At 45.2% G+C, this 26,882-nt stretch overlaps 1 protein-coding gene across 2 annotated transcripts in view; it reads right to left on the bottom strand.

Moving 5' to 3' along the window:
* AHCYL1 (adenosylhomocysteinase like 1) overlaps window positions 1-24,205 on the bottom strand; it is a 45,156-nt gene extending 20,951 nt beyond the window's left edge. For both annotated transcript variants that reach the window (XM_056123231.1, XM_056123232.1), the window contains exon 1: window positions 24,049-24,205. In XM_056123231.1, coding sequence (XP_055979206.1) covers window positions 24,049-24,168 — 120 coding nt within the window. In that variant the 5' untranslated portion in view covers window positions 24,169-24,205. The remainder of the gene's footprint in view (window positions 1-24,048) is intronic.
* Window positions 24,206-26,882: the final 2,677 nt, after the last annotated feature.

The raw sequence follows: 26,882 nt of genomic DNA, 5'->3' as shown, positions 1-26,882 counted from the left end.
AACAAACAGCAGAAATGTCATCTGTACTTAAATATTATTGCAGCACTATTCACAATAGCCAGAATCTAGAAACAGCCCGAGTGCCCAAGTACAGGTAACTGGATAAAGAAACTATGGTACATCTACACAACTGGAATACTATGCATCTGTTAGAATGAAGTAATGAAATTTGCTTCTAAATGGACCGACATGGAGAGTATCATGTTGAGTGAAATGAGTCAGGAGAGGGACAGGTATAGAATGAGTGCATTCATTTGTGGGATATAATATAGTATGAGACTAATATCCAAAGTGAGGGTATCCAACAGGGGCCAGGAGGACAGGTCAATGGCTGGGAGCTTGCCACAGAGTGTGTGGGGGGCTGAAGGGCACAGGTAAAGGGATATACCTGATATCTTTCATTATCTGTATTGCAAACCGTAAGACCCCAAAGGAAAGAGAGAAAGAGAGAGAAGGAAAGAGAAAGAGAGACAAGTGCCCGTGTTGGCAGGTGGTGGGACTGGATGCAGGGGTGGGAGGGAAACTGGGACCATTTTCCATTGGTGGTGGGAAAAGTACACTGGTGAAAGGATGTGTATTGGAACATTCTATGACTGAAACCCAATCATGAACAACTTTGTAAATGTGTGTATCACTGTGATTTAAAAAAAAAAAAAATCACTCGATCACGTGACATCCTATTACTCATCGATTTGCTCGAGCGGGTACCAGTAACGTCTCCATTCATCCTTGTCATGTTCTAGTGTAGTCCAATGGTGTCTGCTCACTCCAGGAACACGAAGAGCCTCAAACCAATCATTCAGGGTCCTGATGAAGAAGTCTCACCATCTTGTAGGTGGGCGGCCACATGATCTTTTGATGTCCCATGGAATCCAGTCGGTAATGGCTCTAGTCCAGCGGTCGTCTCCAAATCTCATTACATGTCCAGCCCATCTGATTTCCGATGCCTTGGCAAACGAGACAGCGTCCCTGATTCTTGATCGTCGACAGAGGTCAGAACTCCAGATTCTCTCTCTCACTTGAGTGAACTGCAGTACTCCAAGCATAGCTCTTGCGATTCCCCTACACATTCTCTACAAATTATTCTTTCCTCTACAAATTCTACTCTCACCTACTCCTTTATTAAAAAATAAAAACGGGAGGAGGCTCTCAAGTGGTGCCCAGAAGGATTGGAGGTTCATGAAGGAGCCTGATGAGACGGCACTCCTTGGGCCCTGTGGAATGGGGGATTCTCAGGTCTTATTCAGTGCTCGGGGGCCTTCAGGACTACACCTAGTGATGTTCGGGAGTCATGTGGTGCTGATCGAGGTCAGCCCTGTTCTAGCTCTCTGGCCCTAGGACAGGTCTTCTTTCTTGCTGAGGATTATTTGAGGGCCAACACCCCTTTCCAAGCACACTATTGATTTCAAGCCTCCCCAAATGCATAGAGCATGTCTCACTCTGTCTCCCCTGGAACACTGAATGTGTAGGACTATTTATTTAGAAATTGTGGGTAGCATGTTTTTAAGTCAATATTTAGCAACTGTGAAAAAAGTTGACTATCAGAAACTAAAAATTTTAACAGGGCCAGCCAGTAAACAATGCACTAGAACATCTGCCAGGATCCCCACCACATCTTCTCTGATCTCTATTTCTAGTGAGTGCTTATGAGGCCCACAGGGGTGCGGGGCCAAATGCAAGGAAAATAAATGACTTAGCCCTGGACTTTCTCTTCAGGGCTCTAATTTATTTTTTCATAAACTTTATGGTTAATTATTCGTTACTTACAAATTATTCTCACCTACTCCTTTTTTTGAAGGAAGAAGGGTATGAGATTGCTGTCATTCTAGCAGGTGCATGATCTGTTCCTAGCAATTACCAGTGATCAGTCTGGTTCCCATTTCAGACAAATCCAAAGAAACAGGCTTAGATGTTTACATACAAGAACTATCCAGGTATGAACTTCTGACTTTTAATTAGGCAAAATAATTCCTCCCCCCTCCTCCCCCCCAAAGAAAGCAACTTCCCTTCCTAGCACATATGCCTCCATGGCACACCACCAGAAAACAATTTATCTCATGGGATTTAGTCTTCAGCGAGAGTGGAATCCAGTCACCACTTCTTCCATTCCTTAGGACGGAGCTAGTCTTGTGTGGCTCAGGGGATTGGGGCTGTTTCTTGTCGTCCTTCCTTGTTTCAGATTTCTTAAACTGTCCATTTTCCCAGACTGGGGCCTGAGTTTCTGGACAGGAGGTATACAAACTGACACATCACAGTCTCCCTCAGTCAGTGAGCACCCCCCTTGCAGCACCCCTCCCTCCAAAACACACACACAATTCCACACTCAGAAGAAACAGTTCCTTCAAAATGAGACTCAACTGGCTCAACTGTCAATGCTGCCTGGGAGGAAAAATAGAGGCAATTCTAAGGTCCAAGCTGCTGAGTCAGTTCAACAGTGAGGAGGGAACCTCGAGTCTGACAAACTGCCAAAGTCGTGATTTTACCCTTCACCTTATTAGCCACACTCCCTTTTACACATAAACACCAGTCTTCTCAATGACTTGCGAAGATCTCCTAGAGTGCTCTAAACTCTAAAAAATGAGTGATCGACCAGAAGTAAAGTTAGGTGGGGCTGGAGCAATGGTACAGGCAGCTGTCTTGCACTTGCCTTGCACGTGGCCGACTTGAGTTCAATCCCCAGCATTCCTCATGGTCCCTCAAGCACAGCCAGGAATGATCTCTGAGCGTAGAGCCAGGAAGTAAGCCCTGAGCACTGTCAGGTGTGCCACCCCCCAAAAAAAAACAACAACAAAAGAAGTAAATTAGGAAGCTTAAAGTTAGCCACTAGTAGGACAGGGAGGGGTGTCCTAATATTCTGAAAAATCACAATGTGCATCAGAAAACAATGCATTTATGGAGGATGGCTCAGTGCTCAATTACCTGTCCTCATCTTTAGCTTTGCCTCTCGTATGATGTGAAAACAAACCGTATCTGTTTCTCTCTCAGTTACTTTTTGAAAGTGGCTATGTGGCTAAAAAACTCTGGGTTCCTGGAACATCCCCATGACTATTGTGTTATGCTCTCTACCCTCAGCGATGCACTTTATTTTTCCAACTTTATTTATAATCTTCCACATATTTTTTAAGTGATAATCCGGAGAACGTTTTTTAATTTTTATTTTATTTTTTTGCTTTTCAGGTCACACCTGGCGATGCTCAGGGGTTACTCCTGGCTTTGCACTCAGGAATCACTCCTGGCAGTGCTGAGGAGACCATATGGGATGCTGGGAATCGAACCCGGGTCGGCTGCGTGCGAGGCAAATGCCCTACCAGCTGTGCTATCACTCCAGTTCCCTCTTCCACAAATTTTAAGAACAGTACCACAAATGCCTGTAGACCCTTCATTGAGACAGAATCCTTCCACTTTCCATATTAGTTTGCTAGCTTTCTTCTCCCTCCCTTCTTTCTCTTTCTATATGCATACTTTTAAGACTAAGAAGGTTAGTCTTAAAAATGTGAACACTTACCAATATTCTTTAGAGAACATCTTCTAAGAAGGAAAGATATTCTATAGAACTACGTTATCATACTTAGAATATTAATAGTTCCCTAACATCAAATATCTGATCTGGGTGCAGATTTCTCCCATTTTCTCAAATATACCTTACCTGTAGATCCCACAGCTTCCCTAACTGTTCTAATCCAGAAAGGAATCAAGGTTCACTAAATGCATTTGGTAGTTACTTCTTTGTTTGGGTTTTTTTTTTTTTTTTTGGCTTTTGAGCTACACTTGGCAGTGCCAGGTGCTCAGTGTTCATGTGGTGTTAGAAATTTGAACCTTTGTTAAGTTCGGAATAATTTGTGGGTGATAGTTAGCCTAGCAATATTCTTTTCCCTAGTGATCTTGCCATCTGTTTATAATCTTTAAAAATTTTATAATCTGAACCAATTAGAGGAAGGAGCTTACAGAATCATGATTTTTAAAAAAATAGAACTGTGATTTTTTTATCGTATCATCCCTTCCACATACAATAGCTGTCATTTTTTTGGTAAAGAAACACCTTTTTTTCCCTTTATCATTTGTTATTCATATTTTTATTCAACACGTTATACTCCATTAAACAATGAGTGAGCAGAAAGCACCAATTATCTCAAATTGGGCCAGTGGGAGCCTTGCTCAAGCTTCCTCTTCTGTCCCTCCGACACGACCATGTTTGAAGTTTTTCTTCATTTCTGAGCAGAGACCTCAGGCTCACCTTGTTGTTGCTCTGCTTAAAATCTGAAGTCAGCTCTTCTTTCAGAAGTAAACTTAAAAATCAGTATCTGGATATAAAGTGTGCCAACTGCTACTGGAGATCACTGCTTCCAGGTTCTCTCAATGAAGAGAGAAATAAACTGCTTTATCCATGATTTTATGCTTCCATTCCCATTTTATTTATATGCATCTTTGCTTGCGCACCACCTGTGTTCATGGGCATGCTCGGGGTTTACTTCCGGCTCTGAATTCAGGGACCACTCAGGGCAGGACTTAGGGACCAGAGGGATGCCGGGATGAGACCTGGGTCTGCTGCATGCAAGGTAAGCACGGTGCCCACTGCACCATCACTCCAGCCCGTTATTCCCATTTATATTTCAAAAGAAAAGCTTTCATTCCCGTCTAATCTTTTTTCTTTGCTAAGTTGTCTATCTTGGTCACTAATAAGAATGCTTATTTGCTCTACTTAAAATACAAGAGTTCCAAAATAATGATTATGTTACTGATAGCCTACACGTGCTGCAGCGATAGCACAGGGCATAGGGCATTTGCCTTGCATGAGGCAGACTCAGGTTTGATTCCTCTGCCCCTTTCGGAGAGTCTGGCAAGTTACCGAGAGTATCTCGCCCACATGGCAAAGCCTGGCAAGCTATTCGATATGCCATGACGTATTCGATATGCCAAAAAGAGTAACAACAAGTCTGGTGCCTGACCGCTCGAGTAAATCAATGAACAATGGGAGAACAGTGCTACAGTGCAGTGCAATATCCTACACAATAAAATGTCAATATTTCATGGAAGTCTTTTTCTTAATCCTCAGGATATATTTCATAAAGCACATAAAGTTCCATGCCAGGGAGCTCATCTAACAGGCTGAGTACGTGCTCTGCATGCAGGAGGACCAAGTTTGAGGTGTGAATTTGATTCTGGCACATAGAGTCCCTGAGCACCACTGGAGTAGCCCCTCTGAGCAACACTGAGTGTGACCCAGGAAACAAAACAGAACGTAGTTTTGGGCCAGAGGGATGGATCAAGGGGCTGGAGCACACACCGTGCATGCAGGAGGCCAAAGCTTTGAAGCCTGGTACCACCTGGTCCCCTGAATATGAAGCCAGCGTTGGGTAGAGGCCCCTCCCCCCCCCCAAAAAAAAGTATAGTTTTAGATGAGTATGTAAACATTTACTAATCTGACAATTTGGCTCAATGGTTTCTATCAGTAAATAAATAACCTCTGAGGGCTGTTAGACATGAAGCTGAACATCTCTTTTGCAGCTCCTGGTTGCCAGAAATCCACTGAAGTAGATGGTGAAGGCAGACTCTGTTCCTGGTAGAAGCAGCTGGTGACGCTCTGGATAAGGAAAGGGTCATGTGATTCAAATAGTGCTGAGGACTACAAGGTTTCCCTAGGAAGTGTGGGGGTCTCATTAGACAGGGTAGGATCTGACTGCTACTGACTGAGAAGGAGGTATCCTGCTCTAGACCCTGGAGAACTGGGGAAATTAAGTGCCAATCTGTTCGTGGTTGTATTATGGATGCCAATTTGAGTGTCCCCAAGCTGGTCATTGCAAGGAGAGCAGAGAAGGATGCTCCTGGACTCACTGATATTGTGTGCCCTGGCACCTGGGGTAGAGAGCTTCCGGAATTCGCACACTTTTTAACCTCTCTAAAGAAGATGGTGGGGCTGGAGTGATAGCACAGCAGGTAAGGTGTTTGCCTTGCATGCAGCCGACCGGGATTCGATTCCCAGCATCCCATATGGTCCCCTGAGCACCTTCAGGAGTAATTCCTGAGTGCAAAGCCAGGAGTGACCCCTGTGCATTGCCAGGTGTGACTCAAAAAGAAAAAAAAAAGAAGATGCTGTCTGCTGGTATGCTATGAGAAAGGCCCTAATAACGGATGAGACACCTAGGACCAAATCACCAAACATTCAGTGTCTTGTTACTCCACATGTTCACAACACAAATGTCAGTGTACTGTACTGGAGAACCAGCTGAGAATGTAAGAGGCCACTGAATATTCCAAAGTCTGGCAAAGAGAATAAAGGAGGCAGAACAGAAATGCCAGGAGACAGAAGCAGTCTTCTTGATGAACTTTCCCCTCCAAGAATAAATCCAGTAAAAAGAGCTTTTCCTGTGTGACAAGTAAGTTAAGACCAGACACAAATTTGAAAAGATACGCAGGGTGAGAGGGATGGCACAAAAGACTGAGAACACGCTTTGCATTCAGGAGGTCCAGGTTCAAACCTCAGCACATAACCCCCCAGGTACCACTAGGAGTAGCTTTCCCAACACACATATGTATATGTAAATATTACACACTCACACATTACACACACACTCACAGAAGTTTCCCTTCCATTCTTCTCCCCATTTTCATTTCTTCTTTTTTTTGCTTTTTGGGACACACCCAGTCAGTGCTCAAGGGTTACTCCTGGTTCTGCACTCAGGAATTACTCCTGGCAGTGCTTGGGGGACCATATGGGATGCCAGGGATCAAACCCGGGTTGGCTGCAAGGCAAATGCCCTACCCATTGTACTATCACTCCAGCCCTTCATTTGTTTATCCTTCCTGAATTTACTTTTGGAAGTAGACAAAAAGCAACTGTAAGGGGGGAACATGGGAAATGGTAGGAAGGGATGGAGCAGACAACAGTAAAACTATTGTTAAAAAACAAAGAAAACAATAAAGTACAATAGAAAAGAGAAAAAAATAAATGTCTATTAATATGCCTATTTTCCCTTTGATGCAAAGGCAGCACACTAAAATATACTCCATTTTTGTACTTCCCCCCTACTGTGGAAATCACTTTTTATTGGTTCATAGAGCTTAATCTTTATATGCTAATTCTTTATATGGGGGAAAAGAGTCAGGTTACTATATTCACCTTAAGTATTTGTGATCGAAAAAAAACTAAAGTCATCAGCCTTAATATGCAGTTCTCTCTAAAGACAATCTTGGCTTTTATTTCTTAAAGTGTTTTGGTACAGGGCCATGCTCAAGGGGTCAAGGGCTACTCCCAGCTGTGTGCTTGGGGGTTACTCCTGGCAGTGCCCAAGGGACACAAACCGAGGCCTCCTACAGGCAAAATATGTGCTCAACCTCTTGAGATATCTCTCCAACCTCAGACTTGACTTGTAAGTGAAACTTATAAGGAGTTCAACTTACTGCAAGGTAGACTGATGTTTTAAGATGAAAAATTGTCAAGTGCTTACAAGTAGGAAAATCTGTATTTTGGGAGAATGAAGGGTCTGAAGAATAACCCAGCAAGTGCTTGGGGGCCCATGTAAATGAATTTCTTTAGAAAGAAATACTAACACCAAAAAAAAAGCAAGCTAAGTCAGCTCCAGAAAATGGAGTTCCAGCATTCTGGAAGGTAGCCACGAACTCAATAAAATTAATCTGTAATTTTTTGACCTACCAAAAAGAAAGATAGATAGACATTTAAGAACAATTCTTCTTTCCTTGATCTAGAAGTCTAAGCAAGTGAAGTAGAAAGACAATTATATCGTAAAGTCAAACTGTCTTCAAATATTTGATCTAAGAGTGACCAGTGGCCTAAGAGCAGCACTTGGGAAGGCTACTGATAAGAAGTGAAAGATCAGAAAGACCTTGCCAATCAGTACACAGCAGAATCAATATATGCAGGTTGCAGCAAGTGGTAGCAGATTTTACGCAGTTCAGTTTTTTGAACCTTAGGCTAACACCCAACAAAGGTTAATGAGACAGAAACTGTATCCCTTTTTTTAGTCACCCTTCACTGCTTCCATAAAGTATAGGCTCAAGGAAGGAACTAGCCATCAAAACTCAACATTAAGTTAAACAGTAACTTGCTGGAAAAGGTACTGCTTTCAAATGTGAGTAGGTTAATGGGACCTTTCATAATCCATTGGGTAGTGAGGCTGGAAATTTTCAAGTTCAAAGGACAAGGTGAAACCCCTTCAAAGATCTGCTGTGCCTGGCTTTAGTTTCCACAGCTCTAAACAAATAAAAATATTAAAACCTCTAGAAGGTTCCCAAATTTATCTGGCCTACTGTGTCCTTTTCAGGGGAACAACAATCCCTTGGACATCTACCTTCTCTACATAAACAAACAGCAAGTCCGTCCCCCCCCCCAACTGTATACCAGCTCACACTGCTCTACTGGATTATTTTAGCAGTCCATCACCCACCTTCGGAAACACTGATCTAAGAGTGACCAGAGGCAATACAGGGGCAAGAATTATCAAAGACAATAAGTCATGTCAAAAACACAATTATATTTTTTACTCAAGAGACAAAACTTGCCTTCTTGACTTTCTGACTTCAGATGTGCATGTTCTGTTTTGGACAAAAGGATCCTCACACAATCATGACCTTAAACAGCTAGTTAAGAAACTAGTTTAAAAGAATGGCTGGCTGCAAAATCTTTAAGGCTATTTTAAAAAGAGCAAGTCATTACTTCCAGAAAAACACAACAAAGTGAAACAGGACAAGTCCCCCACCCTCACCTGTTCTCTACCTCCCAGACTGGAATGCAGCAGTTTGGCTTTTCCTGACCCATGACTTGCTGAACAACCATTTTCTAATGAATAAAGTGGACAGATGCACAAGGACAGTGATCTCTTGCTTTAGAGTGCATGGTAAAATTCAGATTTTGCATAAGAAAAGTTATTTGGCAAACTATCAGGAAAAAACACTACTACTACAATATTAATGATAAAAATCTTTTCCACACTTTTAAAAAAAATCTTGATATAGAGACCAAGTCTGCCTGGTAAAATCACCTGAAAGTATCAGATTAGTACTTTCAATTACAGTAGATTAGAAATCTAAAATCACATTTCCTAGCATCCACAAAACATCCTAATTGCCTCAGTTCTATGACTTTTTAGTTGGAAGCATTCACCCTCAACATTAGTGGTTTGTGCCCATAATTTCTTTAGGATCTGCATTTTCAAACATTGTGAAATCCTCTGAGTGTTGTAGCTAACCTTCACAGATGAGAAAACAGAATAGGGGTGGTTTCTGTGACTTGCTCAAGGCACTGTGCTACCAACACTGACATCTGTTTTTTTTTTTTAAAAAAAAAAACCAAGAAGCAAAAAGCTTCATACTGAAATATACTTGCTGTCTTTTAGAGATAAAGTGGGTAGAGGAGAATGTTTGGGTAATCTAATCCTGACCGGTTTACCAGGATGAATGAAACGACTCCACAATTTCCTACAGGCCTCAAAAGCAATTTAGAAATTCCACCTATTTATACAAAGAGGTTTTCAAGTTGGTAATGGCTGAAATTCACCAACAGTTTTCTTAAGAAACCACCTGTATGTTGACACATGCAACAAAAAATATACTTAAAATGTCTTTGAAAGGAAGTATATCCTTTGCTGATAGTGATGGGGGAAATTTCCTTTCATACATTAATACTTAGTACAATCAGAAAGGGGTGGAGCAATAGCACAGAGGTAGGGTGTCTGCCTTGCGCGCAGCCGGTCCAGCTGAGATGGGTTTGATTCCTCCACCCCTCTTAGAGAGCCCGGCAAGCTACCAGGAGTATCTCGCCTGCACGGCAAAGTCTGGCAAGCTACCCATGACGTATTCGATATGCCAAACACAGTAACAACAAGTCTCATGATGGAGACATTACTGGGCCTGCTTGAGTAACTCGAGCAAATCGAGTGCTACTTTCAGAAAACATGCCCTTGGGGCCAGAGCCATAGTACAGTGGGGAGGGCATTTGCCTTGCACATGGCAGACCTGGGTTGGATCTCTGGCATCCCCAAAGGTCCCTTCAAGCACTGCCAGGAGTAATTCTTGAGTTGCAGAGCCAGGAGTAACCCATGAGCATCACTGGGTGTGACCCCAAAAAATAAATTAAAAAAGTCCTTAAACTTTCCCATAGATTTCTTTCTCCTCTCCATCAAACAATCACCTTGCATCTTTGTAACACAAATATATAAATATAACATCAGAGTTGGCCTTTCCCCAAACTAAAGATCAGACTTCTTGAAGGTAAAGAACTAGCACAGGATCCAATGAGCTCCTAAGCACAATCTCTTCATTCTAGCCCTATCTCTTATTCTTTCTTCTAGTGCACCAATGAAATTTCAATCATGGTTCTAGGACACGTCACACTTGCCACTAACCCTGAGGCAGTCTTTGGCCATCTAACCAAGTCAAGCACCCACTTTTCCAGGACAGAAGCACACTGATATTGGTAAAAATAAAGTGATCCTCATCTGCATGCCCCATTTCCCCTGGTTCTACTTGATCATAAAGGGACGGTGACACACTGCAATTTGTTCACTGAGTTCTGCCCTTCTTTTTCTCCTCTTACTCTTCAAACTTTTCTGAGGGGGAGTGTGGGAGTCGGGTGGGGTGTTTGGGTCACACCTGGCAGCAGTTGAGGGGTGCTTTCAGCAGTGCTGAGGAGACTGTGGTGCTGAACTAGAACCCAGGCCCTCTTGCACACAAAGCTTAGAAGCTGGCCTCACATGCTGGGGGAAAAGGCAGCTCAGATAGTGAAGGGACCACCAAGTAAAGGGTGCTAGGAGGGCCCGCTCAGGATGGGAGATGCAGGCTCAAAGTAGACTATAGACTGAACATGATGGCCTCTACTGCAAACCACAACACCCGAAAAGAGAGAAAGAGCAAAAGGGAATGCCCTGCCACGGAGGCAGGGTAGGGTGGAGAGGATGGGGTGCGGGTTGTGGGAGGGATGCTGGGACCATTGGTGGTAGAAAATGGGCACTGGTGGAGGGATGGGTACTCGATCATTGTATGACTAAAACGAAAGCATGAAAGTTTGTAAGTCTGTAACTGTACCTCATGGTGATTCACTAATAAAAAAATTAAAAAAAAAAAAAGGTGTAATCTGCCCCTCGAACTGGGGCCACACCCAGCAGTGCTCAAGGGCTGCTTCTGGGAGTGCTGGGGAGCCATGTGATACTAGGCACTGAACTTGGGTCTCTTACATGCAACACACTCTCCAGCTCTCTCTTCAGTCTTTATTCTTGTTATTTCTGTAGCCCCTCAATAACACTTTGTGATTTTTCTGTGTTTTCAAGTCACAACTTCACTAAAATACCCGATCATTTCCCTTTTAATTTCAATACTATTCTTAGTTCAGAAAGTCATTATTCTGTTAGAAATTCTCATATTCTCATTTTTTAAACTCCCGAAGGTCGGCTCAGTGACCTGAAACTACAGGTGGGAGTGGACAGAAAGTCAGAATCCTTCCCAGTGCTCCAAAGAGATCACTCAGAAATGCTACTGGCTTAGTGCAGGCCTCCCCATTCCTTTCTATGACTCTTTTCTAGAGACTCTCCTCAGCTCTCTGTAAATCTCGTTGGCTATACAGATAAAGAAATTACAAAACAGCCTGGCCAAGATATAATAGTCCCTAACACCTAACTCAAGGTCTGGACTTGATGTGGGTGATTATCTGCATTACCACATTCTCAACCGTAGGCAAACATTCTAGGTTTTAAGTCCAGGGTCCACGGATCATCCAACTAGTAGGAGAGCACATACAAAATAAATTCAAGCTGTCAATTCCCCCTTACTTGCAAACTGTTATATAAATGGACATTTTTCTGGCACACTAACACAGATGATTGGATTCCTAACCCCAAAATAGAGGTTCCTAAACTCACCAGGTTTACTGGCCTCTGAAGCAAATAGAAAAAGCCTCCCTTAATTGTAACCATTCCCCAGATTATTCCAGAAACTTCCCCTGGACCCTGAGGGGGGGAACCCACTTTGGAAAACACTGCCCCAAATGCTTATGCTCCGCTACCCTAGACTTAGATAACCCCAAGTCTCACAGAAACAAACTCTGTAAGATATGGACTTGGACTTTTGTTTGGCTCACAAAAGCTGTATGTAATGTCTATCTATGGGCACAGGTCCTGGTGCTCAATCCTAAACCGACCGGCCTGGTTTACTCAGAATAGCTTAGGAAAGAGGGTACCCATGGGCTATTACCCTCCATCTCCACATGGGACACAGATTTTTTTCCCTAAGGCTAAAGCCAGCTGAGGAAGGACGTAGCTCCATTACCCTCCAATGTAAGATTCCATAACCATTTTAGACAGGAACCACCTGCCCGGTAAAGAGCAGTTGTGAATCCTTCAAGTTTAAGTTGGGAAAGCTGTTTCAGAAGGTACAATATCCACACCCTGCCACCTCTCATTCCCTCCCAACTCCAATGAAGGATATCAGGGCCCTGGGCTCATGAATATTTTTCAAAAATTCTCTTGGTGAGTTTGTCTAAACTAAGCTGTGCTGGCCCATAGACTGAAAAGCACTGTTCTAGGGGGCTGCTATCTTCGCTTCGTTCCCATTCCACGAGAAGTACTGATCCTAAAAGACAAGCTAAGCAGTATACGAAATAGCACACACAAACACAGTGAGTTTACCAGGCTCTAGACAGTGACTCAATGAACACAGGGAACAAATGCATTAGACACGTCCTGTTCAGAAATAAAACACAGCAAAGGAAGTTGAAAATCTGTCTTTAATAACTAACTCCATCTGTCAGGTACAAACAGTCCTTCAGATGGATCCACAAGGGTTTAGGCGAACATGACTAAAAGCCTGAGAAGAGAGACTATTTTCACATGGTTGGGCCAAATTCAGTCAACGCTGGCAAGGTGGTCTCATTCCAAACATGCCCAGCGCTCAGATAATCCTTTCTCTACGAAGTGGGAGAAAACTTAGAGTTCTGAACCCTCTCCTTCCTAAACTCACAGGTTTCTTCTGAATGCAAGGGCTGGAATGAATTTCCTCAATTCTCCACTGCAAATCACAAAGTAGGTAGAGGTGTTTTGTACGTGCTCTTCTACTAGCCAGATGATCTACAAACATCCTTCCCCGCCAACTCTGTCCAATCCTAACCTTGATTCATTTTTAACAGGTATATAAGAATCTTTCCCCTCCCCCCAGCCCCAGAGAAATGTTTCTGTTTGGGAGATCCTGCAGATGCGATGCACTGGGTCAGTGCCTCCAGCTTGCTTTTCCTTTTATTATGCTTAGAACACCATGTTCCCAACCAGACTGGGCTCTTCTGTTACAGATAGGAAGCAAACATTCTACACAGCTACAAGTTTGTTACCAAGGGCACTGTATTGATCAGGGCTATTAACATTCACAATCTATCTAGCCCAGAACAGTCCAACTGGGCTATCCTTCACAACATTTGAACATTTGCGATCTTCATGTCTTGCTCACTGAGAAATCTGGTTGCTCTGAAGTTTAGCACGAAAAACTCAAGCACTAGATTGTAAATGGGATACCAGTTGGTTACTAACAGGAAAATGAAATGTTACCACAGCAAACTGAAGACATCAGCCCTCTCTGCGAAGAACCTATTTCTCTTTTCAAAGTAGACATACTCTAAGATTTCCCTGAATCTTAAAGGTCACACTTGAAGACAAGAATACATACAGTCCTCAGCAGCTACCTACAATCTGAGTTCCTGGTTAGGATAAGTGTTGGCCCCGTTGTCAGGAAACTCTAAAGAAAATATGTTTCAAAGACAGGGAAGGTACAGCCTGGGTCTCCCATTCAGTTATTAGTTTAGAAGGGACAGTCAGGGGTGCAGAATAGAAAGAATAAGAATTTTGCTCAGCATTGTTACTTCTTACTTTCAAGACTCCTCCCCTCCCCCCAACTCTAAAATGGCCCATCAAGACGGGCAGGACCTGTCACAGAACTGTCACAAAAAACCAACTGTGCTGGAGCTGATGGGGGTGGGGAGGAGGGTACCCTCACTCATGGCTGGTGGGAATATTGACTGGTCCAGCCTTTTTGGAAAATATGGGCATTCCTTAAAAAACTAGGAATTGAGCTTCCACAGGACCCAGCAATACTGCTCCTGGGAATATACCCTGTGGTCCAAAGACACAACACAGAAAAGGCATCTGTACCTTATGTTCATTGCAGCACTATCTGTAAACAACCCAAATGCCCAAGAACAGACGAGTGGATAAACAAAACCATGGTACATCTACACAATGAAACACTACACGGCCGATAGAAAAAAAAATGAAGTCAGGAAATTTGCTTATACGTGGATGGACATAGAGAGTACCATGCTGAGTGAAATGAGTCAGAGGGAGAGAGACAGACATAAAAATGATTGCGGCATAGAATGAGAATAAACAAAGACAACAGAAACAAAGCCCAGGAGGATGGGACCATAGTAGGAAACCTGTCACAAAGTGTGGTGGGGGAGAAGGGGGTACTGTTAGGGTAGAGAAGGGACCACTATGACAATGTCAGCGGGAAATGATCACGTGGGACAAGAACTGGGCACTGAAAGGAGGTAAAACTGGTATGCAGGGTGGCCCTGTCAACAACAGTGCTGCAAACTACTGTGCCTAAAAGGAAGAAAGAAAAGTGCCTGCCACAGAGGCAGGTGGGGGAGGGGCGCACAGGAGGGACACTGGGCTGGATCACTCACTTATGACTAAGACTCAATCCTGAACAACTTTCTAACAGTGTATCACAGTGATTCAATAAAAAAAAGACCCCCCCCAAAAAAAAGAACCTAAAAATAATTTTTAAAATGACTCTTCAATTCATCACTGGCCCTCAAGCCTCAAACATACTAAAAGTAAGTTTTAATTGATTACATTAAGACCATTTACACTAGAACAGCAGTTTCTCTCTTATTATCTATTATGTTTCTTATTTTATTTATTTATTTATTCATTTATTTATTTATTTATTTATTTATGTCTTTTTGGGTCACATCTAGCGATGCATAGGGGTTACTCCTGGCTCTGCACTCAGGAATGACGCCTGGCGGTGCTCAGGGGAGACCATATGGGATGCTGGAAATCGAACCCGGGTTGGCCGCGTGCAAGGCAAACGCCCTACCCGCTGAGCTATTGCTCCAGCCCCGTTTCTTGTTTTTTTTAAAAATTTTTTGCTTTTTCTTTTTTTCTTGTTTTCTTTTCTTTTTTCTTTTTTTGCTTTTTGGGTCACACCTGGCGATGCACAGGGGTTACTCCTGGCTCTGCACTCAGGAGTCACTCCTGGCGGTGCTCAGGGGACCATATGGGATGCTGGGAATCCGAACCCAGGTGGCCGCATGCAGGGCAAACGCCCTACCCGCTGTGCTATCTCTCCAGCCCCCTCTTTCATTTTTAATTATTTTTTCTTTTTTCTCTTTTTATTTCCTTTTTTCTCTTTTGCAAATTTTTGACTTTTTTCTTTTTTCCCTTTTCTTTAGTTCCTCTCTTTTTTCTTTTCTTTTTGTTTTTAAATTTTTTTTTGTTTTTTTTTCTTCATTTTTAAAAAAATTTTTCTTTTTTATGTTTCTTATCTTATGTCCTGGGATATTCCAAAGCTTCTAGCTTTCTTCCTAGGATTTCCATGCTACAGAACCCAGGGTCTCTTCCCTTACCACCCATTTTGGGGCACTGGAAGGTGGTGGTGGTGGTGGGGTGGTGTTAGTGATGTCTTTTATGGTGTTGAAAGTGGAAGTGCCCATCAACTGTCTGCACTTTCTGGTAAGGAATCATCACCCACGTGGGAGGGGTCTAAGAAAACAAAAACAAAACTCTGGCCAATAGGAGCCAAGGCTACCAAGTAAGTCCAATCACTTCTCCCAGAGATGATCGTTCTCATACTATCCTCAATGAACAACTGACAGCATGTGTGCCTAGCACTACATAACAGTCACATGTGAGATATGGTCCTTGCTCTAAATATGTTAGGTCTTAGAATCTATCAAATTTAGACTGAAATTTAGATAGTAGATCAGTCCTGAAACTAGTTTCAGAATCTTTTTGAAAATCAAGTCAATTCTGTGCATTAAAAAGTGTGCGTGTGAGTGTGCTCTGTGTGTGTGTGTGTGTGTGTGTGTGTGTGTGTGTGTGTGTGTGTATGATTTTATCCAGTTTTGATAGTTTCCTAATAAAAACATTCCTCTGGAATCAGCACTAGAACTTTAGGGGCATATGAAGTGCAGTGAGGCCGGGATAGTACAATCACCCCAAAAGTTGCTGAAATGCTGGTTTCAGCGTACCTAAGTTCCTCAGTCAAACACCCAAGGCACTGATAATGAGACTCTTGGGAAGCTGAGGAGCAGCCCAGAGAGGGGCTGAGAAAGCAACCAATCCCTCAGCTTCTTCCAAGGACAAATTGCAAGTTGGAAACAAAAATCCCAACAGTTTTTGGACCTGTAAAGAAAAGAAGCAGCTACAGTTTAGAGGCCTGCTCAATTACATCAGAATTTCTGGGTTTTGTCTGGGAGGAGCGGGTCAATCGTGGTGGGCCAGATGTTGGCAGGGGTTAAATACGGCAACCCACAAAGCAGGCACCTGCGAGCTTTCTTTCTGGGTCCCTTGAATTAAAGTTTTTGTTAACCCAGGATCCATGAAAAGTTTCAGGAAGTCCTATAAATCCTCTGAAAATGAATGTGATTTTTTTGGGGGGCGGGGGGGTCTTTTTGGGTCACACTTAGTGGTTCTTGGGGAACCATATGGGATGCCAGGGATCAAAACCGGGTTGCCAGTGTGGAAGGCAAACCACCCTACCTGCTGTACTATCTCTCCAGCCCCAAATGTGAAGTTTCATGCTCCTTAATTTTCTTGATGAAAGAACCATGATTTCCCTAAGATTCTTAAAGGAAATCTACAGCTCAAGAGTGGAATCACTGCTTTGGAACTCGGGAGATAGTACAGGAGTAAGGCCCAAGTCTCACACACCATGACCTGGGTTCCATCCTGGCACTGCATATAGTCCCCTGCAAGCACCCAGAGGAGTGATCCCTAAGCACTGCCAGGTGTCCCCAAATATGCCCCACACCCCCATCCTCCACACTGTCTAGATCAAAAGAAACATTGATCTAGAGTTTCTAATTCTGCAAATATCTCAGAGCCATTGTTTAGGAACCTATTTAAGGTTCTTCACTTTCTACCAACAGTTCTGTTTATTTACTCTTTTGAAATTAAAAACAAAGATGCAGTGTGAGCTTTGAAAATTCAAGATGAACAGCTTTTCAACCTCTCCAAATACAGATGGTCATTATGAGAGCACCAGTAGGTTTGTCCTTAAAGCAACTGAGAAATGAGACATGTGAAGAGTATACCAAAGAGGGCAGCGCATAATCTGTCCTACTAACTTTACTAATATCCCTCTTTCCTTAGGTTCAGAATCCAAAGCCCGTAACGGGAACAGTACAAGTAAAAGCCTCTGACTTGCAGTCATGCCAGTCCAAAGATAAAAGGAAAGTGATTCCCATTATGCTCACTGAAACCTGTCCCTGGCACAATTAATAAGTACTAGAAAAGTTGAGCTTTTACGAACAACAAAAAAACCCTCCCAAATCCTGACATTTCTCAAAATAATGAGCAGTCAAAAAGTGTCTTCAACAGTTTCACTCAAGGGGCCAAAATTAGGGGCTGGAGTGATAGCATAGCAGGTAGGGTGTTTGTCTTGCATGTGGCAGACCCGGGTTCGATTCCCAGCATCCCATATGGTCCCCTGAGTACTATCTGAGTAATTCCTGAGTGCAGAGCCAGGAGTAACCCCTGAGCATTTCCGGGTGTGACCCAAAAAGCAAAAAAAAAAAAAGGAAAAAAAGGCCAAAATACGTACAAATGGTTCAACTCATCTCTTCCAGGTCTTCATTTTGCTGCTCACCTATACCTATTTAAGTCTTACTCAAGGAGCTGCACTACTGTGGATTAACACATTAGCATTTTCCTTGGCACCTTGAGCACAAAGGCTCAGTGGGATTCCACTGCTGCCATTGTACACACACAGGTATGAGAGAGGAAAATATACAAAACAACAGGGCTTGCCTTAGCAGGTCAGTTCTGCAGACTGGAAAGAACAAAGCCTGGGCAGGCCCAAGGTGAACAGAATGCAACAGTAGCAGTCCCCAAGCCCTCCCGCTGAAGCCTCATTTCCAGCACACAACTGCATACAGGATGCCCATTTCCACAGAGGTGAAGTGCCTAGAGCTGATGGAGAGTATCTGAAGCTCCTTAAGTCCTATGTGTTAAGCACAGGGGCATTCTAGGTGAGTCAGGGCTTCCATGGCCAGAAAGGGGCAAGGGCATGCTTGGACTGTCCTGGAGGATTCCCCATGCTCCAAGTCTACCCTCAGTCTTGACAGTCATTCCAAATCCTGCCTTTTTCTTGTGGATTCTTATACTCTTCTTACTATATGCTCTGTTTGGGAGGTACATGATTAACTTGACTATATATTGCCAAAAAGAACCAAACAGACATTTTGAGAAGAGGGCACTGAAACAGAACCCTTTCAAAAACCTGATGTGATAGGGACAAAAATGGAAACAGTCTGGGTGTCGACAAAGACACGGATGCTCCACCCTAGTCCTACAATTACTGAAGTGCAAAGGCCACATATTTCTGCTGGAGAAACTCAGTTGTAAGTAATTTGGAACAAGCTGTTCGAGCAGACAGAAACAGCCACTGGCGGAGGAAGCTTAAGTGTGTATGAACAGGATACAGGATATGAAGGTGACAACAGAGTGGTTACTTGGAAGAGCTGGAATTGCTTCCTGCAATCCAGGGTTCTAGTTTGGAGAGATATCACTCCACCCTCACCCCCACGGCTGGAGTTTGAGGACAATAAACTCAGGTACCAACCAATATCCACACTCAGTGTGCCCTCTGAGGTCTGTGGTGGGGGAAGATCAGGTAGGGCAGATCCCATCGACACAAGCTTCACCTCCCATAACTCAACAAATATTTTCGTGTTCAACAGGTATGAGTCCTCCATACAGTATCGTTTTTAAGGGTACTAGCCACTCTTGGCTCAGGGCTTGGGGGCCTCTCTGGGCAATGCTCAGGGATCATACAGACACAGGTACTCCAGTATGGACTCCAGCCCTCTGAGACTTTCTCCAAGACCATAAAGTCATATTTTTGTCAGAGAAAAATTTTCCCTGTTGAAGAGACATTCCAATATAAACATTTTTGTTTTGGTTCTTCTCACATTATCTCAAAGTTCCAAACAAACTAGGGGTACTTTTCAGAGTGTAAGGAGGCTCTCACTGAACAGCATGGAGGGTGTAATAGGTATAAACCAGAACTGGACTAAGCAAAATAGGATATATGGTTTTAAAGGAGTATACAGATAAATTCGTATTTGTTATATGCTGGTACCACTAACAATCCTGCATTACTATCATTATTCCCCATTCTCCAGAGTAAGACAAGGGAGGTTCAGGAGCTGCAGAGATAGAACAGTGGATAAGGCACTCGCCTTGTATGTGGCTGGCCCTGGTTCAAGTCCCAGCAGGGCATATGGTCCTGAGCAGAGCCAGGTGGAAGACCTGAGCACCGCTGGGTGTGACTCTCTACCCTCTCCCCAGAAAAGAAAATGGAGGTTGAGGTAAGCCACACAGTATTTAGATGGGAAAGACAGATGGTATACCTAACTCGAAAAATCAAGTGCTTGGCTTACAGTATTACTACTAGCGGTCTTGGGGGCAAAAAGGGAAGTCAGAGGGGTCTTATGTCACAGTCAACTACCTGAATGAGTCACAGGGAAATATGGAGCCAGAAGAGGAAAGGTGGCAGCAAACTCTAGAATTTCTGACCACTTACATATGCAAGGCACTGAGAGTGTTAACTAGAGTAAGAAAGAGTACTTGTGGTGAGAATATCTTTCCAATTTTGAATTGCCAGATTTCAAGTTGGGAAAAAAAGCTGTCTAAGCAAATGTGTTGATCTTCATACACGCTTCTGACCCACCCAATATAATGCATTCTAAATGACTATCGAGCACACTGAGGGTGATCGTCTTTGTAAAAATTTAATATTCACGTTTCCCAACTTGAGAAATAGGTAAGTACATATGATTCTCTTTACCAGCCACTTTCTTTAAATAACAGCCTCAGAAAGCATTGCAAGTGCTTACTTGAAGTTTCCTTGAGGTAACAAGTTTTTCATGGGCAACTAAAGATTTACACGATTCCATGTATTGAAATACCATGTATAACATGTATAACTTTACAAGATTATATTAAGTACACACACTGGATCCAAATAATACTGTCTCGATAAAGCAAAATACGGTTTTGTAATCCTTCCAGCAAGGGGTCCAGAAGGCACTGCTCTGGGACAAGCTTAACACAAAGGTAGTGTCTAACAAATAATCACTGGCACACAGAGAAGTAATCAGTGTCAGTGGCAAAACAAAGACACCTACAAAAGGCATCTCATCTCCTTCCATGCCTGACTCCTGTTCGAAGACTTCCACAGTCAGAGTGGCTAAAACAACTCCTCTGAAAGGACCAAGAGACGATCTAGAGAAGATAGAAAACGTTAATCTAGCAAATCTCATCAGTGAATCGAGCGAGAATTGGCACAAATTCTATAAAACTGCATCAAAAATTGTTCCTAACAGAATCCAGAGAAGAGATGTATCCTGCCTTCTGGTTAACACTAACACAGGGCTCAGAGGCTCTCCTTGATGAATAAGCGCTCCACATTTCAGCTGAACCCTTTGATAAACTGATGCAGTTATAGTCTTTGTTTTACAAGCAAAAGTGGTTTCTTCTGTGTTCTTTTTCTACTTGCCTCTATGAGTTGGTGGTAGAGGTCTACCCACACAGATTCCAGGTCAAATGCCTGATGTGACACTCGAGAACACTTCACCAAATGTTCAGAAGTGCAGAAAATAGCAAATGTCCTGATAGGCCTTCCAGAAAAATAAGGTCTATCTTACGAGGCTTCATCAACAAAGCCTGAAGATTTGTGACTACTCTGTGAAAATAAATCGACTGGACACAACACCAATTTCCAAAGGCCCAAGGATAGTTATCCAGTCAACACAAAGTGGCAGAAAAATAGGGATTTTAAAAAAGCAGTATTATTTAGAGGAAGTAGCTGAGTTATTTATTCGGTTCAAGTGATGCTGTGGCACAATGTACATCACCCTCACAACTCAGAGACTCTTTCTCACCCCAATTTTCCAGGCAATACCAAGTGAACTCACTAACAAGAGCCATAAGCAAGTCTTCTTTTTTTTTTTTTTTGCTTTTTTGGGTCACACCCGGCAATGCACAGGGATTACTCCTGGCTCTACGCTCAGGAATTACCCCTGGTGGTGCTCAGGGACCATATGGGATGCTGGTAATCAAACCCAGGTCAGCTGCGTGCAAGGCAAAAGCCCTACCCGCTATGCTACTGCTCCAGCCCGAGTAAGTCTTAACGTATATGAATCATACTTTGGAGTTACTGCTGTCTCATGCAAACTTCCTTGAGAATTTAGCATCAGCAGAAGTTACTTTCTTGACAAACAGAAAGATACTATTTCTCATATCTGCTATTAACTCTACCCTGATTCCCTTTAGCCTCAAGCTCCTAGGAAGTAAGAATTATATTTTGATGAAGAGTCTCATCAACTGTTCTGGCCAAACAAATATTCACTTGGCAAATGAGGGAACCGATACACAAAGGCTCACTTTCCTAAGGTGGTATCTATTAAGCGCTCTTTGATGAACATATTAAAGCCTTGAATTAACTAGTAAGCCCTATTACTGGCACAGCAGTTTTGTAGGCGTATGGTAGGATTGTAGTTGAAGAATCTAGCCACTAATGTTCACTGGATGGACACCTCTGGTCCCAAAGTTAATAAAACTTCACCATTTACACTGCAATCTGATCTAAGTCCCATCAAGGTCACCCTGAAGTAACCTCTGACTGGATCCAGAAATGGCCTCATTTCCTAAGGGACCTCAGGCCTTGAAATGAACCAAAGATCACTGGTCTAGAGTCATGATGAAATCTCAAGGTGAAGGACAGAACATCTGAGGAGGCCTTTTTCTCATGCCACTCAGTACATGGATCCCTGTAACTTCCTTCATGCTTCCTCCCATCTACAATAGATGGCAAAGGTACAAAAGTGACTCAAGCTGAAACACATGGTTCAGATTACGTTCCGAAAAATGGATCACCTAGGACTTGCTATGTGACCTTGATTTGTCTCAACCAACTCAATGACTAAAATGCTTTTTATCATCACTAGGGGAAGGGTAATTAGTCATCACAAAGCACTTTAGTAGAAAGTGCTGTGTAAATGCTAAACAATAGAGCTCAGCAAGAGCACGATTAATAAGCAACACTGGAGTACATTTACCAGCAAATGGAAACTTACAACAGGGTCTTCCCACATTGCTGGCAGAGACTGCTTCTTTCAACTAATGGAATATAAGTCTCGAAAATCATTAGCACTTGACCTTACAATATACATTAGCAATATTCCTCCTGGGAAGAAAAGAGGAAAAGAAAGCACATTTATTTGTTCTTGGTCGGTCACAGTCACCATAAGACATCTCTTACGGCAACTCATCCAGGTGGATAACATCTGGGCAAGGGGTGTTTGTTTTGGACCAGCGATGCTCAGGGGTTACTTCTGGCAGTGCTCGGGGCACAATATGGGATGCCAGGGATTGAACTCAGGCAGATAATATTTGGGTACCTACTATATGCTAGGTACAGAGATAGGCATTGCAAATATATCTGTGAACATGTGTTTCTGGTCTTCATGAAACTGGAAATTTACAATACAAGTTCTGTACTGGGAGAAATCAAGGTAAGAATAAAGACACAACCGAAGACACACAATCCCTGCAAGAACAAGACAAAAGAGAACAGCCTAGAGGGGAGAGAAAGTTCAAAGAATTAGGATACCAAGGCTTTCCTAGTTCCCCCTCGCTGCTTCTAGGCGCTTCTACCCCTAAGCATTCAGCCTAGAGGGGCTGTAACTGTGTTGTGGGCTAGTACAGATCACAAGGGGTTACTGCCTCCTCAAAAGCAGTCCGCTGAACAGAAAGGCAAAAAATATGGCACATCAGACTCTACTGAGAGCCACAGGGATCTCCTGCGATCTTATGAAAGGCATTGGTTTGGATGTTAGTTTGGTGAGAAAAAAAAAAAAAAGAGTTAACGTAGACAAAACCACAAAAGTGGCCACAGGAGATACTCTGAACGGCCAACCGCCCCCCCTCCAAAAAATAAAACCTTCTCCCACTTGGTTTTAGCTAGGGCGCCGAAGACTACAACCATTCGCGCAATTCTTGCTTTGTTCTGTTGTCCAAGCACTGCTGCCCGGCAGACCACGCAGGCGGAGACAGCCCTGGAACAGTCTTCGAACGTGGCGGGGGGGGGGGTGGGGGGGGATATTTATCCGGATTCCCATTGGCTTCCCAAAGGTCACCTCCCTGAAACCGTTCTCCCCTCCACCGTTAACGCGGTGCCAGGTATGTGCAATGTCAAGAAGTGCTTGGCAGCAAACGCCCAGAAATCACCGAGGGCTCCCAAATAAGGGTGCCCTTTGACCTTCCCTAAGTAGGGGAGGGGGGGCTTCTCTGGGCTCCCCCCACTCCCAACAGACTAAAGACTCCGCCAAGCACGGTCAAGAAGGAGCATCGCCCCGGCCACGCTGCCACCCCCGCCCCAGGGCCGGGTCTCCGGGGGGGGGGGGGTGCCCGCGCGCCCGACCCACACGCCGGCCCCCCACCTGTCACCGCGGCCCCGTGGCTGCCACCGCCCCCCAACGTTCTCGCCGGCCGCGGGGAGGGAGGGAGCGAGGGCGGGGCGGGGCGGCCGCGCTGCGGGGCGGATTAACGGGCCGCCCCCGCTCGCCGGGGTCCCGACGCGGGGCTCCCCGCCTGCCGCCCCCACCCCGCGAGGCCCGGCCCGGTCGGGCGGGCCCCGGGGACAAAGGGGAGCGAGGGCGGGGGCGGCCTTCCGGCCCGGGAGAGGCCCGGGCGCCCCCGAGCCCCGCGCGCGCCCGCCCGCCGCCCGCCAGGCCCCGGCCCCGCAGCCCCGCAGCCCCCGCACCTTCTTGGGCGCCTTGGTGACGGTGGCCATGAAGGAGTACTTCTCGGCGTCCTCGATCTCCTTGGCCTGCTTCAGCTCCTCCCCGACCCCGGGCAGCGGCATCGCGTCGGGCATCGACATCCCCGGCCGGCCGGCCCGCCGCTGCCCCGCCGCCCCGCCGCGCCCTCCGACCCGCGCCCGCCCGCCGCGCCGCCGGGCGCCGGGGGGCTGTGGCCGCGGCCCGTGCGCTCGCCGCCCCGCACCGCGGCCGCCCGAGAAGCCGCGCCGAGCTCCGACCGGCCGCGCCGCCGCCTCCGCCGCACGCCGCCCCGCACGCACGGCAAGGGGAGGGGGCGCGACGCCACGCCGGGGCCGGGCAGCCGCGCGGAGGCGGGCGCGCCGGCGCGGGACAGTGACGTCACCGCGCGGGGCGGGGCAGGGCCGCCGGCGCCGCCCGCCGGGGAAGCTCCCGCCCAGAGCCCGGCGGCCGCGAGGTGCCGCCAGGTGGCGCCGTCGGCCCTGCCAGCGGACCGGGACCCGGGATGATGGGCTGCGGGTGACTCGCAGCTCTTGAGCTCTGCACGCAGGGGTGACTCCTGGCGGTGCTCAGGAGACCACAGGGGACGCCGAGAATCGAACCCAAGTCCGCTGCGCGCAAGGCAGACGCCCCACCCGCTGTGCTATTTGCTCCAGCCCCCTTGCAAAATATTTTAAGGGCATCAGGGGACAAAGTCCCGAGCCCTCCCCCCCCCCCAACAGGCCCTCCCTAGATCTCCTCACCCCAGGCCCTTTGGACCACCGGGAGCCCTTTTCCCGGAGGCAGCGTTTGCATTCTTGACTCTGAAAGGGTGGCAGGACAAGAATCAGAGCCGCCCCGTGGCCCCCTGGCCTTGATTGTTCACAGGCGCTTGGGAAAAGCTTTTGGTGTCCTGCTTACAATAGGGCCAGAGGGTTATGGAGCATGAGAGGCAGCCAGAAATGGTATTCCTACCCCCTGCTATCTCCTCCTCCCCCATTACACTGACTTAAGAGCATTCAACCAGCGAGAGTGTGTGTGTGTGTAAGTCTTAGTTCAATTCAGAAGGCCTATTTGTGATCTCATGTCAGTTGAGGCGTTTTGTCCTTTGAGATTCAGATGACAATGACTGGAACTCACTAGTGGAAAGCCCAATGCCCTCCTTGGGCCTTCTGTGCTGTTGCTGGGGGCACTTAGATGTTCAATTACCTTCAGCTCTAGCTCATTGCCTTGGCTGAAGTTTTGGTCACTGTTCTGGTCTCGTGGCTCTTTTTTTCATTCTTCTGTCAGTTGGATATGGAACACAGTCCCTTCTCCTCCTCTCAACCCCCAACGCTATTCCAAAACAACCTCAAAAATAATGCCGTAACATGAAGCAGAACTTTTAATGAAGGTTTGTGGGCCACAGGGGAGAGATTACATCACCCAGTGAACAATTTTAAATCACATTTCTGAAATGTTCTGCAAAGTTATTTTGGCTTTCTGGTCACCAGGAGTTTCTCAGCTCCTAAGCCCCTTGTCACCTAATCTAGCTTTCTCTTATTACTCCTGTCCCCCTCTCTCCACTGCTTCATCCTTTCTCTCTATCATCTCTGAGAAGCCAAGGTCCTCACTTAGTAAATGACATCTTCCCACAGTCTTTTCCCAAATCCTCTCCCAAGCCCACTTTTGTGTGGCCAAGAAATCCACCAAGTCTTTGCAAGAGTTAATTCTTGTAAGAAATAAATTGTGGCTTGAATGTGTTTGTGTGCGCGCGCACGCATACACGCGCGCGCGCACACACACACACACTCACATACACACACTGGCACACACACTGGTTGGGAAGAATGCGAAGTACTTGACTACAGCCTTAAGTTTTAGTCAGAGAAGTCCTTGCCCAGATGCCAGGCCCTGGAGGCCGTTGCTGGATGCCGCTGTGTGTGTGCCTGGGAGGAAGCCGCAAACCCCTAACTCAACATCAGGATCCTCTCATCAAGCAACTCCTTCCTCCTCAGGCTATTCCAGAAGGGACAGGAAAAAAGGGCAGGTCAGATTCATGCCTCATGGTGCCACATCTCATCTGGCTGGTCCTGGAGCCACACCTGTTTCCTTGGTTCCATTTGAACATGCAGAAGTCAGACTGGTTTGCTCAAAGAACAGGTGCAACTAGCTGGATGAGAAATAAAAATTCCACAGAGTTGGAATAGGAAAATATGGGAATTAGAATACTCTAAAATAAGTAAAGGTAAAGGTAAAGGCCCTCCCGTTGATCGTCGATTTGCTCGAGCGGGCCCAGTAATGTCACCATTGGAGACTTTGTTGTTACTGTGTTTGGCATATCGAATACGTCACAGGGAGCTTGCCAGGCTCTGCCGTGCGGGCGAGATACTCTCGGTAGCTTGCCGGGCTCTCCGAGAGGGGCGGAGGAATCGAACTCGGGTCGGCCATGTTGACTGAGTGCAAGGCAAACGCCCTACCCACTGTGCTATTGCTCCAGCCCTACTCTAAAATAAAAGAATTTTTTTTAAGAAATAGGTGTGTCTGTCTTTATGAGTTTTTCAAAAACTACGTGCCTTTGTGACTTTATTTTGATTCTTAATTTTTTTTTTTTTTGTTAATGGAGGACCTGGAAAGATAGTACAGCAAATAAGGCACTTGCTTGCCTCAGAGACAGCATAACTGAGTTCGATCCTCAGCACCACATATAGTCCCCCAAGCCCTGCCTGGAGTGATCCCTGAGCACCGCTGGGTGTACACTCCCCCCACCCCACCCCACACACAAAAGGAATTGACATAGTGTATACTCTTCAAGTGATGTAATTTGGGATTCCGTGTCCTCCTTTCTCTTCCCTTTAGA

Source organism: Sorex fumeus, unplaced genomic scaffold, assembly GCF_029834395.1.
Source record: "Sorex fumeus unplaced genomic scaffold, SorFum_2.1 ptg000047l, whole genome shotgun sequence".
NCBI lineage: Eukaryota > Metazoa > Chordata > Mammalia > Eulipotyphla > Soricidae > Sorex > Sorex fumeus.
This window is presented reverse-complemented; position numbering and strand designations above follow the sequence as displayed.